This window comes from Phyllobates terribilis, unplaced genomic scaffold, assembly GCF_046119375.1.
Source record: "Phyllobates terribilis strain yellow unplaced genomic scaffold, ASM4611937v1 Scaffold_7__3_contigs__length_470593459, whole genome shotgun sequence".
In the NCBI taxonomy this organism is placed as follows: Eukaryota; Metazoa; Chordata; class Amphibia; order Anura; family Dendrobatidae; genus Phyllobates; species Phyllobates terribilis.
In genome coordinates, this window is record NW_027362767.1 from 269,198,811 (window position 1) to 269,215,288 (window position 16,478).

At 40.0% G+C, this 16,478-nt stretch overlaps 1 protein-coding gene across 14 annotated transcripts in view; it reads right to left on the reverse strand.

The window, feature by feature from the left end:
- The window catches only part of FNBP1 (formin binding protein 1), a 122,295-nt gene extending 106,419 nt beyond the window's left edge, over positions 1-15,876 (reverse strand). For 11 of the 14 annotated variants that reach the window (XM_073640720.1, XM_073640729.1, XM_073640730.1 and 8 more), the window contains exon 1: positions 15,516-15,876. In XM_073640720.1, coding sequence (XP_073496821.1) covers positions 15,516-15,587 — 72 coding nt within the window. In that variant the 5' untranslated portion in view covers positions 15,588-15,876. The remainder of the gene's footprint in view (positions 1-15,515) is intronic. The other 3 variants (XM_073640732.1, XM_073640731.1, XM_073640727.1) reach the window with 2 other exon arrangements.
- Positions 15,877-16,478: the final 602 nt, after the last annotated feature.

The following is a 16,478-nucleotide window of genomic DNA, read 5'->3' on the forward strand; positions in this document are numbered from 1 at the left end:
ATATAGAGGTATATACAGTATATGGTGCAGTATACGGGGTGATGTGTGGTATATACAGTACATGGTGCAGTATACGGGGTGATGTGTGATATATAGAGGTATATACAGTACATGGTGCAGTATACAGGGTGATGTGTGATATATAGAGGTATATACAGTATATGGTGCAATATACGGGGTGATGTGTGGTATATACAGTACATGGTGCAGTATACGGGGTGATGTGTGATATATAGAGGTATATACAGTACATGGTGCAGTATACAGGATGATGTGTGGTATATAGAGGTGTACACAGTACATGGTGCAGTATATGGGGTGATGTGTGGTATATAGAGGTATATACAGTATATGGTGCAGTATATGGTGTGATGTGTGATATATAGGTACATAGAGGTACATACAGTACATAGTACAGTATACGGGGTGATGTGTGGTATATACAGTATATGGTGCACTATACAGGGTGATGTGTGATATATAGGTACATAGAGGTATATACAGTATATGGTGCAGTATACAGGGTGATGTGTGATATATAGAGGTATATACAGTACATAGTACAGTATACGGGGTGATGTGCGGTATATACAGTATATGGTGCAGTATACGGGGTGATGTGTGGTATATAGAGGTATATATAGTACATGATGCAGTATACCGGGTGATGTGTGATATATAGAGGTATACAGTATATGGTGCAGTATGCGGGGTGATGTGTGGTATATAGAGGTATATACAGTATATGGTGCAGTATAGGGGGTGATGTGTGATATATAGAGGTATATACAGTATATGGTGCAGTATACGGGGTGATGTGTGGTATATACAGTACATGATGCAGTATACAGGGTGATGTGTGGTATATAGAGGTGTACACAGTACATGGTGCAGTATATGGGGTGATGTGTGGTATATAGAGGTATATACAGTATATAGTGCAGTATACGGTGTGATGTGTGATGTGTGATATATAGGTACATAGAGGTGTATACAGTACATAGTACAGTATACGGGGTGATGTGTGGTATATAGCGGTATATACAGTATATGGTGCACCATACAGGGTGATGTGTGATATATAGGTACATAGAGGTATATACAGTACATAGTACAGTATAAGGGGTGATGTGTGGTATATAGCGGTATATACAGTATATGGTGCAGTATACAGGGTGATGTGAGGTATATAGAGGTATATATAGTACATGATGCAGTATACAGAGTGATGTGTGATATATAGAGGTATATACAGTATATGGTGCAGTATGCGGGGTGATGTGTGATATATAGATACATAATGAGGTATATACAGTACATGGTACATGGTGCAGTATACAGGGTGATGTGTGATATACAGAGGTATATACAGTATATGGTGCGGTATACGGGGTGATGTGTGGTATATAGAGGTCTATACTGTATATGGTGCAGTATACAGGGTGATGTGTGATATATAGAGGTATATACAGTACATGGTGCAGTATACATGGTGAGGTGTGATATACAGAGTTATATACTGTATATGGTGCAGTATACTGGGTGTTGTGTGATATATAGAGGTATATACAGTATATGGTGCAGTATACAGGGTGATGTGTGGTATATAGAGGTATATACAGTATATGGTGCAGTATATGGTGTGATGTGTGATATATAGGTACATAGAGGTACATACAGTACATAGTACAGTATACGGGGTGATGTGTGGTATATACAGTATATGGTGCACTATACAGGGTGATGTGTGATATATAGGTACATAGAGGTATATACAGTATATGGTGCAGTATACAGGGTGATGTGTGATATATAGAGGTATATACAGTACATAGTACAGTATACGGGGTGATGTGCGGTATATACAGTATATGGTGCAGTATACGGGGTGATGTGTGGTATATAGAGGTATATATAGTACATGATGCAGTATACCGGGTGATGTGTGATATATAGAGGTATACAGTATATGGTGCAGTATGCGGGGTGATGTGTGGTATATAGAGGTATATACAGTATATGGTGCAGTATAGGGGGTGATGTGTGATATATAGAGGTATATACAGTATATGGTGCAGTATACGGGGTGATGTGTGGTATATACAGTACATGATGCAGTATACAGGGTGATGTGTGGTATATAGAGGTGTACACAGTACATGGTGCAGTATATGGGGTGATGTGTGGTATATAGAGGTATATACAGTATATAGTGCAGTATACGGTGTGATGTGTGATATATAGGTACATAGAGGTGTATACAGTACATAGTACAGTATACGGGGTGATGTGTGGTATATAGCGGTATATACAGTATATGGTGCACCATACAGGGTGATGTGTGATATATAGGTACATAGAGGTATATACAGTACATAGTACAGTATAAGGGGTGATGTGTGGTATATAGCGGTATATACAGTATATGGTGCAGTATACAGGGTGATGTGAGGTATATAGAGGTATATATAGTACATGATGCAGTATACAGAGTGATGTGTGATATATAGAGGTATATACAGTATATGGTGCAGTATGCGGGGTGATGTGTGATATATAGATACATAATGAGGTATATACAGTACATGGTACATGGTGCAGTATACAGGGTGATGTGTGATATACAGAGGTATATACAGTATATGGTGCGGTATACGGGGTGATGTGTGGTATATAGAGGTCTATACTGTATATGGAGCAGTATACAGGGTGATGTGTGATATATAGAGGTATATACAGTACATGGTGCAGTATACATGGTGAGGTGTGATATACAGAGTTATATACTGTATATGGTGCAGTATACTGGGTGTTGTGTGATATATAGAGGTATATACAGTATATGGTGCAGTATACAGGGTGATGTGTGGTATATAGAGGTATATACAGTATATGGTGCAGTATAAGGGGTGATGTGTGGTATAGAGAGGTATATACAGTATATGGTGCAGTATACAGGGTGATGTGTGGTATATAGAGGTATAAACAGTACATGGTGCAGTATACAGGGTGATGTGTAGTATATAGAGGTATATACAGTATATGGTGCAGTATACGGGGTGATGTGTGGTATATAGAGGTATATACAGTACATGGTGCAGAATACAGGGTGATGTGTGGTATATAGAGGTGTACACAGTACACGGTGCAGTATACTGGGTGATGTGTGGTATATAGAGGTATATACAGTACATGGTGCAGTATACAGGGTGATGTGTGATATATAGAGGTATATACAGTATATGGTGCAGTATACGGGGTGATGTGTGGTATATACAGTACATGGTGCAGTATACGGGGTGATGTGTGATATATAGAGGTATATACAGTACATGGTGCAGTATACAGGGTGATGTGTGATATATAGAGGTATATACAGTATATGGTGCAATATACGGGGTGATGTGTGGTATATACAGTACATGGTGCAGTATACGGGGTGATGTGTGATATATAGAGGTATATACAGTACATGGTGCAGTATACAGGATGATGTGTGGTATATAGAGGTGTACACAGTACATGGTGCAGTATATGGGGTGATGTGTGGTATATAGAGGTATATACAGTATATGGTGCAGTATATGGTGTGATGTGTGATATATAGGTACATAGAGGTACATACAGTACATAGTACAGTATACGGGGTGATGTGTGGTATATACAGTATATGGTGCACTATACAGGGTGATGTGTGATATATAGGTACATAGAGGTATATACAGTATATGGTGCAGTATACAGGGTGATGTGTGATATATAGAGGTATATACAGTACATAGTACAGTATACGGGGTGATGTGCGGTATATACAGTATATGGTGCAGTATACGGGGTGATGTGTGGTATATAGAGGTATATATAGTACATGATGCAGTATACCGGGTGATGTGTGATATATAGAGGTATACAGTATATGGTGCAGTATGCGGGGTGATGTGTGGTATATAGAGGTATATACAGTATATGGTGCAGTATAGGGGGTGATGTGTGATATATAGAGGTATATACAGTATATGGTGCAGTATACGGGGTGATGTGTGGTATATACAGTACATGATGCAGTATACAGGGTGATGTGTGGTATATAGAGGTGTACACAGTACATGGTGCAGTATATGGGGTGATGTGTGGTATATAGAGGTATATACAGTATATAGTGCAGTATACGGTGTGATGTGTGATATATAGGTACATAGAGGTGTATACAGTACATAGTACAGTATACGGGGTGATGTGTGGTATATAGCGGTATATACAGTATATGGTGCACCATACAGGGTGATGTGTGATATATAGGTACATAGAGGTATATACAGTACATAGTACAGTATAAGGGGTGATGTGTGGTATATAGCGGTATATACAGTATATGGTGCAGTATACAGGGTGATGTGAGGTATATAGAGGTATATATAGTACATGATGCAGTATACAGAGTGATGTGTGATATATAGAGGTATATACAGTATATGGTGCAGTATGCGGGGTGATGTGTGATATATAGATACATAATGAGGTATATACAGTACATGGTACATGGTGCAGTATACAGGGTGATGTGTGATATACAGAGGTATATACAGTATATGGTGCGGTATACGGGGTGATGTGTGGTATATAGAGGTCTATACTGTATATGGTGCAGTATACAGGGTGATGTGTGATATATAGAGGTATATACAGTACATGGTGCAGTATACATGGTGAGGTGTGATATACAGAGTTATATACTGTATATGGTGCAGTATACTGGGTGTTGTGTGATATATAGAGGTATATACAGTATATGGTGCAGTATACAGGGTGATGTGTGATATATAGAGGTATATACTGTATATGGTGCAGTATACAGGGTGATGTGTGATATATAGGTACATAATGAGGTATATACTGTACATGGTGCGGTATACAGGGTGATGTGTGATATAGAGGTATATACAGTACATGGCGCAGTATACAGGGTGATGTGTGATATACAGAGGTATATACAGTATATGGTGCAGTATACGGGGTGATGTGTGGTATATAGAGGTATATACAGTATGTGGTGCAGTATACGGGGTGATGTGTGGTATATAGAGTTATATACTGTATATGGTGCAGTATACTGGGTGATGTGTGGTATATACTGTATATGGTGCTGTATACTGGGTGATGTGTGATAGAGGTATATACAGTATATGGTGCAGTATACTGGGTGATGTGTGATATATAGAGGTATATACAGTACATGGTGCAGTATACAGGGTGATGTGTGATATATAAAGGTATATACAGTATATGGTGCAGTATATGGGGTGATGTGTGATATATAGAGGTATATACAGTACATGGTGCAGTATAAGGGGTCATGTGTGGTATATACTGTACATGGTGCGGTATACAGGGTGATGTGTGGTATATAGAGGTATATACAGTACATGGTGCAGCATACTGGGTGATGTGTGGTATATAGAGGTATATACTGTACATGGTGCAGTATACAGGGTGATGTGTGGTATATAGAGGTATATACAGTACATGGTGCAGTATACAGGGTGATGTGTGGTATATAGAGGTATATACAGTACATGGTGCAGTATACGGGGTGATGTGTGGTATATAGAGGTATATACTGTACATGGTGCGGTATACAGGGTGATGTGAGGTATATACAGTACATGGTGCAGTATACGGGGTGATGTGTGGTATATAGAGGTATATACTGTACATGGTGCGGTATACAGAGTGATGTGTGATATATAGAGGTATATACAGTACATGGTGCACTATAAGGGGTGATGAGTGGTATATAGAAGTATATACAGTACATGGTGCAGTATACGGGGTGATGTGTGGTATATACAGTACATGGTGCAGTATACGGGGTGATGTGTGGTATATAGAGGTATATACTGTACATGGTGCGGTATACAGGGTGATGTGTGGTATATAGAGGTATATACAGTATATGGTGCAGTATACTGGGTGATGTGTGGTATATAGAGGTATATACAGTATATGGTGCAGTATACAGGGTGATGTGTGGTATATAGAAGTATATACAGTACATGGTGCAGTATACAGGGTGATGTGTGGTATATAGAGGTATATAAAGTACATGGTGCGGTATACGAGGTGATGTGTGGTATATAGAGGTATATACAGTACATGGTGCAGTATACGGGGTGATGTGTAGTATATAGAGGTGTACACAGTATATGGGGTGATGTGTGGTATATAGAGGTATATACAGTCTATGGTGCAGTATAAAGTGTGATGTGTGATATATAGGTACATAGAGGTATATACAGTACATAGTACAGTATACGGGCTGATGTGTGGTATATAGCGGTATATACAGTATATGGTGCAGTATACAGGGTGATGTGTGATATATAGGTACATAGAGGTATATACAGTACATAGTACAGTATACGGGGTGATGTGCGGTATATACAGTATATGGTGCAGTATACAGGGTGATGTGTTGTATATAGAGGTATATACAGTATATGGTTCAGTATACGGGGTGATGTGTAATATATAGGTACATAATGAGGTATATACAGTACATGGTGCAGTATACAGGGTGATGTGTGATATATAGAGGTATATACAGTATATGGTGCAGTATACAGGGTGATGTGTGGTATATAGAGGTATATACAGTATATGGTGCAGTATAAGGGGTGATGTGTGGTATAGAGAGGTATATACAGTATATGGTGCAGTATACAGGGTGATGTGTGGTATATAGAGGTATAAACAGTACATGGTGCAGTATACAGGGTGATGTGTAGTATATAGAGGTATATACAGTATATGGTGTAGTATACGGGGTGATGTGTGCTATATAGAGGTATATACAGTACATGGTGCAGTATACGGGGTGATGTGTGGTATATAGAGGTATATACAGTACATGGTGCAGTATACAGGGTGATGTGTGGTATATAGAGGTGTACACAGTACATGGTGCAGTATACTGGGTGATGTGTGGTATATAGAGTTATATACAGTACATGGTGCAGTATACAGGGTGATGTGTGATTTATAGAGGTATATACAGTATATGGTGCAGTATACGGGGTGATGTGTGGTATATACAGTACATGGTGCAGTATACGGGGTGATGTGTGATATATAGAGGTATATACAGTACATGGTGCAGTATACAGGGTGATGTGTGGTATATAGGTACATAGAGGTACATACAGTACATAGTACAGTATACGGGGTGATGTGTGGTATATACAGTATATGGTGCACTATACAGGGTGATGTGTGATATATAGGTACATAGAGGTACATACAGTACATAGTACAGTATACGGGGTGATGTGCGGTATATACAGTATATGGTGCAGTATACGGGGTGATGTGTGGTATATAGAGGTATATATAGTACATGATGCAGTATACCGGGTGATGTGTGATATATAGAGGTATATACAGTATATGGTGCAGTATGCGGGGTGATGTGTGGTATATAGAGGTATATACAGTACATGGTGCAGTATACAGGGTGATGTGTGATATATAGAGGTATATACAGTATATGGTGCAGTATACGGGGTGATGCGTGGTATATACAGTACATGGTGCATTATACAGGGTGATGTGTGATATATAGAGGTATATACAGTATATGGTGCAATATACGGGGTGATGTGTGGTATATACAGTACATGGTGCAGTATACGGGGTGATGTGTGATATATAGAGGTATATACAGTACATGGTGCAGTATACAGGGTGATGTGTGGTATATAGAGGTGTACACAGTACATGGTGCAGTATATGGGGTGATGTGTGGTATATAGAGGTATATACAGTATATGGTGCAGTATATGGTGTGATGTGTGATATATAGGTACATAGAGGTACATACAGTACATAGTACAGTATACGGGGTGATGTGTGGTATATACAGTATATGGTGCACTATACAGGGTGATGTGTGATGTATAGGTACATAGAGGTATATACAGTACATAGTACAGTATACGGGGTGATGTGCGGTATATACAGTATATGGTGCAGTATACGGGGTGATGTGTGGTATATAGAGGTATATATAGTACATGATGCAGTATACCGGGTGATGTGTGATATATAGAGGTATATACAGTATATGGTGCAGTATGCGGGGTGATGTGTGGTATATAGAGGTATATACAGTACATGGTGCAGTATACAGGGTGATGTGTGATATATAGAGGTATATACAGTATATGGTGCAGTATACGGGGTGATGCGTGGTATATACAGTACATGATGCAGTATACAGGGTGATGTGTGGTATATAGAGGTGTACACAGTACATGGTGCAGTATATGGGGTGATGTGTGGTATATAGGTACATAGAGGTGTATACAGTACATAGTACAGTATACGGGGTGATGTGTGGTATATAGCGGTATATACAGTATATGGTGCACCATACAGGGTGATGTGTGATATATAGAGGTATATATAGTACATGATGCAGTATACAGGGTGATGTGTGATATATAGAGGTATATACAGTATATGGTGCAGTATGCGGGGTGATGTGTGATATATAGATAAATAATGAGGTATATACAGTACATGGTACATGGTGCAGTATACAGGGTGATGTGTGATATACAGAGGTATATACAGTATATGGTGCGGTATACGGGGTGATGTGTGGTATATAGAGGTATATACTGTATATGGTGCAGTATACAGGGTGATGTGTGATATATAGAGGTATATACAGTACATGGTGCAGTATACATAGTGAGGTGTGATATACAGAGTTATATACTGTATATGGTGCAGTATACTGGGTGTTGTGTGATATATAGAGGTATATACAGTATATGGTGCAGTATACAGGGTGATGTGTGATATATAGAGGTATATACTGTATATGGTGCAGTATACAGGGTGATGTGTGATATATAGGTACATAATGAGGTATATACTGTACATGGTGCGGTATACAGGGTGATGTGTGATATACAGAGGTATATACAGTATATGGTGCAGTATACGGGGTGATGTGTGGTATATAGAGGTATATACAGTATGTGGTGCAGTATACGGGGTGATGTGTGGTATATAGAGTTATATACTGTATATGGTGCAGTATACTGGGTGATGTGTGATATATAGAGGTATATACAGTATATGGTGCAGTATACAGGGTGATGTGTGATATATAGAGGTATATACTGTATATGGTGCAGTATACTGGGTGATGTGTGGTATATACTGTATATGGTGCTGTATACTGGGTGATGTGTGATAGAGGTATATACAGTATATGGTGCAGTATACTGGGTGATGTGTGATATATAGAGGTATATACAGTACATGGTGCGGTGTGATATACAGAGGTATATACAGTATATGGTGCAGTATACAGGGTGATGTGTGATATATAGAGGTATATACAGTATATGGTGCAGTATATGGGGTGATGTGTTATATATAGAGGTATATACAGTACATGGTGCAGTATAAGGGGTCATGTGTGGTACATACTGTACATGGTGCAGTATACAGGGTGATGTGTGATATACAGAGGTATATACAGTATATGGTGCAGTATACAGGGTGATGTGTGGTATATAGAGGTATATACAGTACATGGTGCAGCATACTGGGTGATGTGTGGTATATAGAGGTATATACTGTACATGGTGCAGTATACTGGGTGATGTGTGGTATATAGAGGTATATACAGTACATGGTGCAGTATACAGGGTGATGTGAGGTATATAGAGGTATATACAGTACATGGTGCAGTATACGGGGTGATGTGTGGTATATAGAGGTATATACTGTACATGGTGCGGTATACAGGGTGATGTGAGGTATATACAGTACATGGTGCAGTATACGGGGTGATGTGTGGTATATAGAGGTATATACTGTACATGGTGCGGTATACAGGGTGATGTGTGGTATATAGAGGTATATACAGTACATGGTGCACTATAAGGGGTGATGAGTGGTATATAGAGGTATATACAGTACATGGTGCAGTATACGGGGTGATGTGTGGTATATACAGTACATGGTGCAGTATACGGGGTGATGTGTGGTATATAGAGGTATGTACAGTACATGGTGCAGTATACGGGGTGATGTGCGGTATATACAGTATATGGTGCAGTATACAGGGTGATGTGTTGTATATAGAGGTATATACAGTATATGGTGCAGTATACGGGGTGATGTGTGATATATAGGTACATAATGAGGTATATACAGTACTTGGTGCAGTATACATGGTAAGGTGTGATATACAGAGGTATATAAAGTACATGGTGTAGTATACGGGGTGATGTGTGGTATATAGAGGTATATACAGTACATGGTGCAGTATACGGGGTGATGTGTCGTATATAGAGGTATATACAGTATATGGTGCAGTATACAGGGTGATGTGTGATATATAGAGGTATATACAGTACATGGTGCGGTGTGATATACAGAGGTATATACAGTATATGGTGCAGTATACGGGGTGATGTGTGGTATATAGCGGTATATACAGTACATGGTGGAGTATACAGGGTGATGTGTGATATACAGAGGTATATAAAGTACATGGTGTAGTATACGGGGTGATGTGTGGTATATAGAGGTATATACAGTACATGGTGCAGTATAAGGGGTGATGTGTGGTATATACAGTACATGGTGCAGTATACAGGGTGATGTGTGGTATATAGAGTTATATACTGTATATGGTGCTGTATACTGGGTGATGTGTGATATATAGAGGTATATACAGTATATGGTGCAGTATACTGGGTGATGTGTGATATATAGAGGTATATACAGTATATGGTGCAGTATATGGGGTGATGTGTGATATATAGAGGTATATACAGTACATGGTGCAGTATACGGGGTCATGTGTGGTATATACTGTACATGGTGCTGTATACAGGGTGATGTGTGGTATATAGAGGTATATACAGTATATGGTGCAGTATACAGTGTGATGTGTGGTATATAGAGGTATATACAGTACATGGTGTAGTATACTGGGTGATGTGTGGTATATAGAGGTATATACAGTATATAGTGCAGTATACGGGGTGATGTGTGGTATATACTGTACATGGTGCGGTATACAGGGTGATGTGGTATATAGAGGTATATACAGTATATGGTGCAGTATACAGGGTGATGTGTGGTATATAGAGGTATATACAGTATATGGTGCAGTATACTGGGTGATGTGTGGTATATAGAGGTATATACAGTATATGGTGCAGTATACAGGGTGATGTGTGGTATATAGAAGTATATACAGTACATGGTGCAGTATACAGGGTGATGTGTGGTATATACAGTATATGGTGCAGTATATAGGGTGATGTGTGGTATATAGAGGTATATACTGTACATGGTGCGGTATACAGGGTGATGTGTGGTATATAGAGGTATATAAAGTACATGGTGCGGTATACGGGGTGATGTGTGGTATATAGAGCTATATACAGTACATGGTGCAGTATACGGGGTGATGTGTGGTATATAGAGGTGTACACAGTATATGGGGTGATGTGTGGTATATAGAGGTATATACAGTATATGGTGCAGTATACGGTGTGATGTGTGATATATAGGTACATAGAGGTATATACAGTACACAGTACAGTATACAGGGTGATGTGTGGTATATACAGTATATGGTGCAGTATACAGGGTGATGTGTGATATATAGGTACATAGAGGTATATACAGTACATAGTACAGTATAAGGGGTGATGTGCGGTATATACAGTATATGGTGCAGTATACAGGGTGATGTGTGGTATATAGAGCTATATACAGTATATGGTTCAGTATACGGGGTGATGTGTGATATATAGGTACATAATGAGGTATATACAGTACATGGTGCAGTATACAGGGTAATGTGTGATATATAGAGGTATATACAGTACATGGTGCAGTATACATGGTGAGGTGTGATATACAGAGGTATATACAGTATATGGTGCAGTATCAGGGGTGATGTGTGGTATATAGAGGTATATACAGTACATGGTGCAGTATACGGGGTGATGTGTGGTATATAGAGGTATATGGTGCAGTATACGGGGTGATGTGTGGTATATAGCGGTATATACAGTACATGGTGCAGTATACGGGGTGATGTGTGGTATATAGCGGTATATACAGTACATGGTGGAGTATACAGGGTGATGTGTGATATACAGAGGTATATAAAGTACATGGTGTAGTATACGGGGTGATGTGTGGTATATAGAGGTATATACAGTACATGGTGCAGTATACGGGGTGATGTGTGGTATATAGAGGTATATACAGTACATGGTGCAGTATACAGTGTGATGTGTGGTATATAGAGTTATATACAGCATATGGTGCAGTATACTGGGTGATGTGTGGTATATAGAGGTATATACAGTTTATGGTGCAGTATACGGGGTGATGTGTGATATATAGAGGTATATACTGTATATGGTGCAGTATACGGGGTGATGTGTGGTATATAGAGGTATATACTGTATATGGTGCAGTATACAGGGTGATGTGTGGTATATAGAGGTATATACAGTATATGGTGCAGTATACAGGGTGATGTGTGGTATATACAGTATATGGTGCAGTATACAGGGTGATGTGTGGTATATATTGTACATGGTGCGGTATACAGGGTGATGTGTGGTATATAGAGGTATATACTGTATATGGTGCAGTATACAGGGTGATGTGTGATATATAGAGGTATATAAAGTATATGGTGCAGTATACAGGGTGATGTGTGATATATAGAGGTATATACAGTATATGGTGCGGTATATGGGCTGATGTGTGATATATAGAGGTATATACTGTATATGGTGCAGTATACGGGGTGATGTGTGGTATATAGAGGTATATACAGTACATGGTGCAGTATACAGAGTGATGTGTGATATATAGAGGTATATACAGTATATGGTGCGGTATACGGGCTGATGTGTGATATATAGAGGTATATACTGTATATGGTGCAGTATACGGGGTGATGTGTGGTATATAGAGGTATATACAGTATATGGTGCAGTATACAGGGTGATGTGTGATATATAGAGGTATATACAGTATATGGTGCGGTATACGGGCTGATGTGTGATATATAGAGGTATATACTGTATATGGTGCAGTATACGGGGTGATGTGTGGTATATAGAGGTATATACAGTATATGGTGCAGTATACAGAGTGATGTGTGATATATAGAGGTATATACAGTATATGGTGCAGTATACGGGCTGATGTGTGATATATAGAGGTATATACTGTATATGGTGCAGTATACGGGGTGATGTGTGGTATATAGAGGTATATACAGTATATGGTGCAGTGTACAGAGTGATGTGTGATATATAGAGGTATATACAGTATATGGTGCGGTATACGGGCTGATGTGTGATATATAGAGGTATATACTGTATATGGTGCAGTATGCGGGGTGATGTGTGATATATAGAGGTATATACAGTATATGGTGTGGTATACAGGGTGATGTGTGATATATAGAGGTATATACAGTATATGGTGCGGTATACGGGGTGATGTGTGGTATATAGAGGTATATACAATATATGGTGCGGTATACGGGGTGATGTGTGGTATATAGAGGTATATACTGTATATGGTGCAGTATACAAGGTGATGTGTGATATATAGGTACATAATGAGGTATATACAGTACATGGTGCAGTATACAGGGTGATGTGTGATATATAGAGGTATATACTGTATATGGTGCAGTATACGGGGTGATGTGTGGCATATAGAGGTATATACAGTACATGGTGCAGTATACAGGGTGATGTGTGATATATAGAGGTATATACTGTATATGGTGCAGTATACGGGGTGATCTGTGGTATATAGAGGTATATACAGTACATGGTGCAGTATACAGAGTGATGTGTGATATATAGAGGTATATACTGTATATGGTGCGGTATACAGGGTGATGTGTGGTATATAGAGGTATATACAGTATATGGTGCAGTATACAGGGTGATGTGTTGTATATAGAGGTATATACAGTATATGGTGCAGTATACGGGGTGATGTGTGATATATAGAGTTATATACAGCATATGGTGCAGTATACAGGGTGATGTGTGATATATAGAGGTATATACTGTATATGGTGCAGTATACAGGGTGATGTGTGATATATAGAGGTATATACAGTATATGGTGCGGTATACGGGCTGATGTGTGATACATAGAGGTATATACTGTATATGGTGCAGTATACGGGGTGATGTGTGGTATATAGAGGTATATACAGTACATGGTGCAGTATACAGAGTGATGTGTGATATATAGAGGTATATACAGTATATGGTGCAGTATACAGGGTGATGTGTGATATATAGAGGTATATACAGTATATGGTGCAGTATACAGGGTGATGTGTGATATATAGAGGTATATACAGTATATGGTGCAGTATGCGGGGTGATGTGTGATATATAGAGGTATATACTGTATATGGTGCAGTATGCGGGGTGATGTGTGGTATATAGAGGTATATACAGTATATGGTGCAGTATACAGAGTGATGTGTGATATATAGAGGTATATACAGTATATGGTGCGGTATACGGGCTGATGTGTGATATATAGAGGTATATACTGTATATGGTGCAGTATACGGGGTGATGTGTGGTATATAGAGGTATATACAGTATATGGTGCAGTATACAGGGTGATGTGTGATATATAGAGGTATATACAGTATATGGTGCGGTATACGGGCTGATGTGTGATATATAGAGGTATATACTGTATATGGTGCAGTATACGGGGTGATGTGTGGTATATAGAGGTATATACAGTATATGGTGCAGTATACAGAGTGATGTGTGATATATAGAGGTATATACAGTATATGGTGCGGTATACGGGCTGATGTGTGATATATAGAGGTATATACTGTATATGGTGCAGTATACGGGGTGATGTGTGGTATATAGAGGTATATACAGTATATGGTGCAGTATACAGAGTGATGTGTGATATATAGAGGTATATACAGTATATGGTGCGGTATACGGGCTGATGTGTGATATATAGAGGTATATACTGTATATGGTGCAGTATACGGGGTGATGTGTGGTATATAGAGGTATATACAGTATATGGTGCAGTATACAGCGTGATGTGTGGTATATAGAGGTATATACTGTATATGGTGCAGTATGCGGGGTGATGTGTGGTATATAGAGGTATATACAGTATATGGTGCAGTATACAGGGTGATGTGTGGTATATAGAGGTATATACTGTATATGGTGCAGTATGCGGGGTGATGTGTGATATATAGAGGTATATACAGTATATGGTGCAGTATACAGGGTGATGTGTGGTATATAGAGGTATATACTGTATATGGTGCAGTATGCGGGGTGATGTGTGATATATAGAGGTATATACAGTATATGGTGCAGTATACGGGGTGATGTGTGATATATAGGTACATAATGAGGTATATACAGTACATGGTGGGGTATATACGTTGCACTCGGTATATACAGGCGTCCCCTCACCCACAGCTCGGTGCCCCAGCTCATGGTGTCCCGGGGGCGGCGGGGACCGTCACCCGCTCAGTGCCGCAGGATAACGGGCAGCGTCCGGAGAGGCGTGTCTCTGCGGTGCCCTCTCCGTTGTCAGAGTCGGGCGTCCCTCCGGTGTCCTCGGGTCTCCTGTCTGTGTCCGCGGGATCCGGGTGTATCGTTCCCCCCTGAGGAGCGGGACCACGGCCAGTACGGGAGGAATCGCGGGAGCGCGCACTCCCGAGAGACGCGAGTCCTGGCGGTGGGCGTGGCTTGCTGCCAGTGCTGTGGTAACAGGCTCCGCCCCGAGTCACTCAGTCGCAGGACGGAATAAGGGGCGTTGCCCGTTCCTTCTCCACTAAGATAACAGGCTCCACCCTCATGAAATATGTGCTAGGAGGCGGGGCTCAGTGGGCGGGGTCAGATTTGACAGCTCGGGAGCGCGGAGCTCGTATTATAACGGTTTATCGGAGACCAATGGGCAAAGGTGCTATGACGACCCCTGGTGGCCACAAACTGCACAGCGACATTTAGGATTATTATCGTTCTTTTTAATAAGGGGGATTTCCGAGTGCGCAGGTCTACAATATACGGAGTCTTTCAACTGTTTACATGAATGACTTCATATACTTCGTATAGAGACGTGTATGGGTCTGTGGTGTTATACCTGGTGGTGTACATCATTGAGCTGATGTGAAAGGGCTAACTCGGCAGTAAATTGTTAATGCATCATTTTTTCTGGAGGGTTCGCAGCTCCAGTTTTCTGATACACTGCTCCGAAATCCCCGCCCAGCTCATCAGTCACGTAGTAGAAGGTGTACCCGCCAGCAGGGGGAGACGCTGAGCTCTATAATAAATGTAAGTGGGGAGCTCCCTCTGGTGACAGCAGAAAGAAATGCACCATTATAT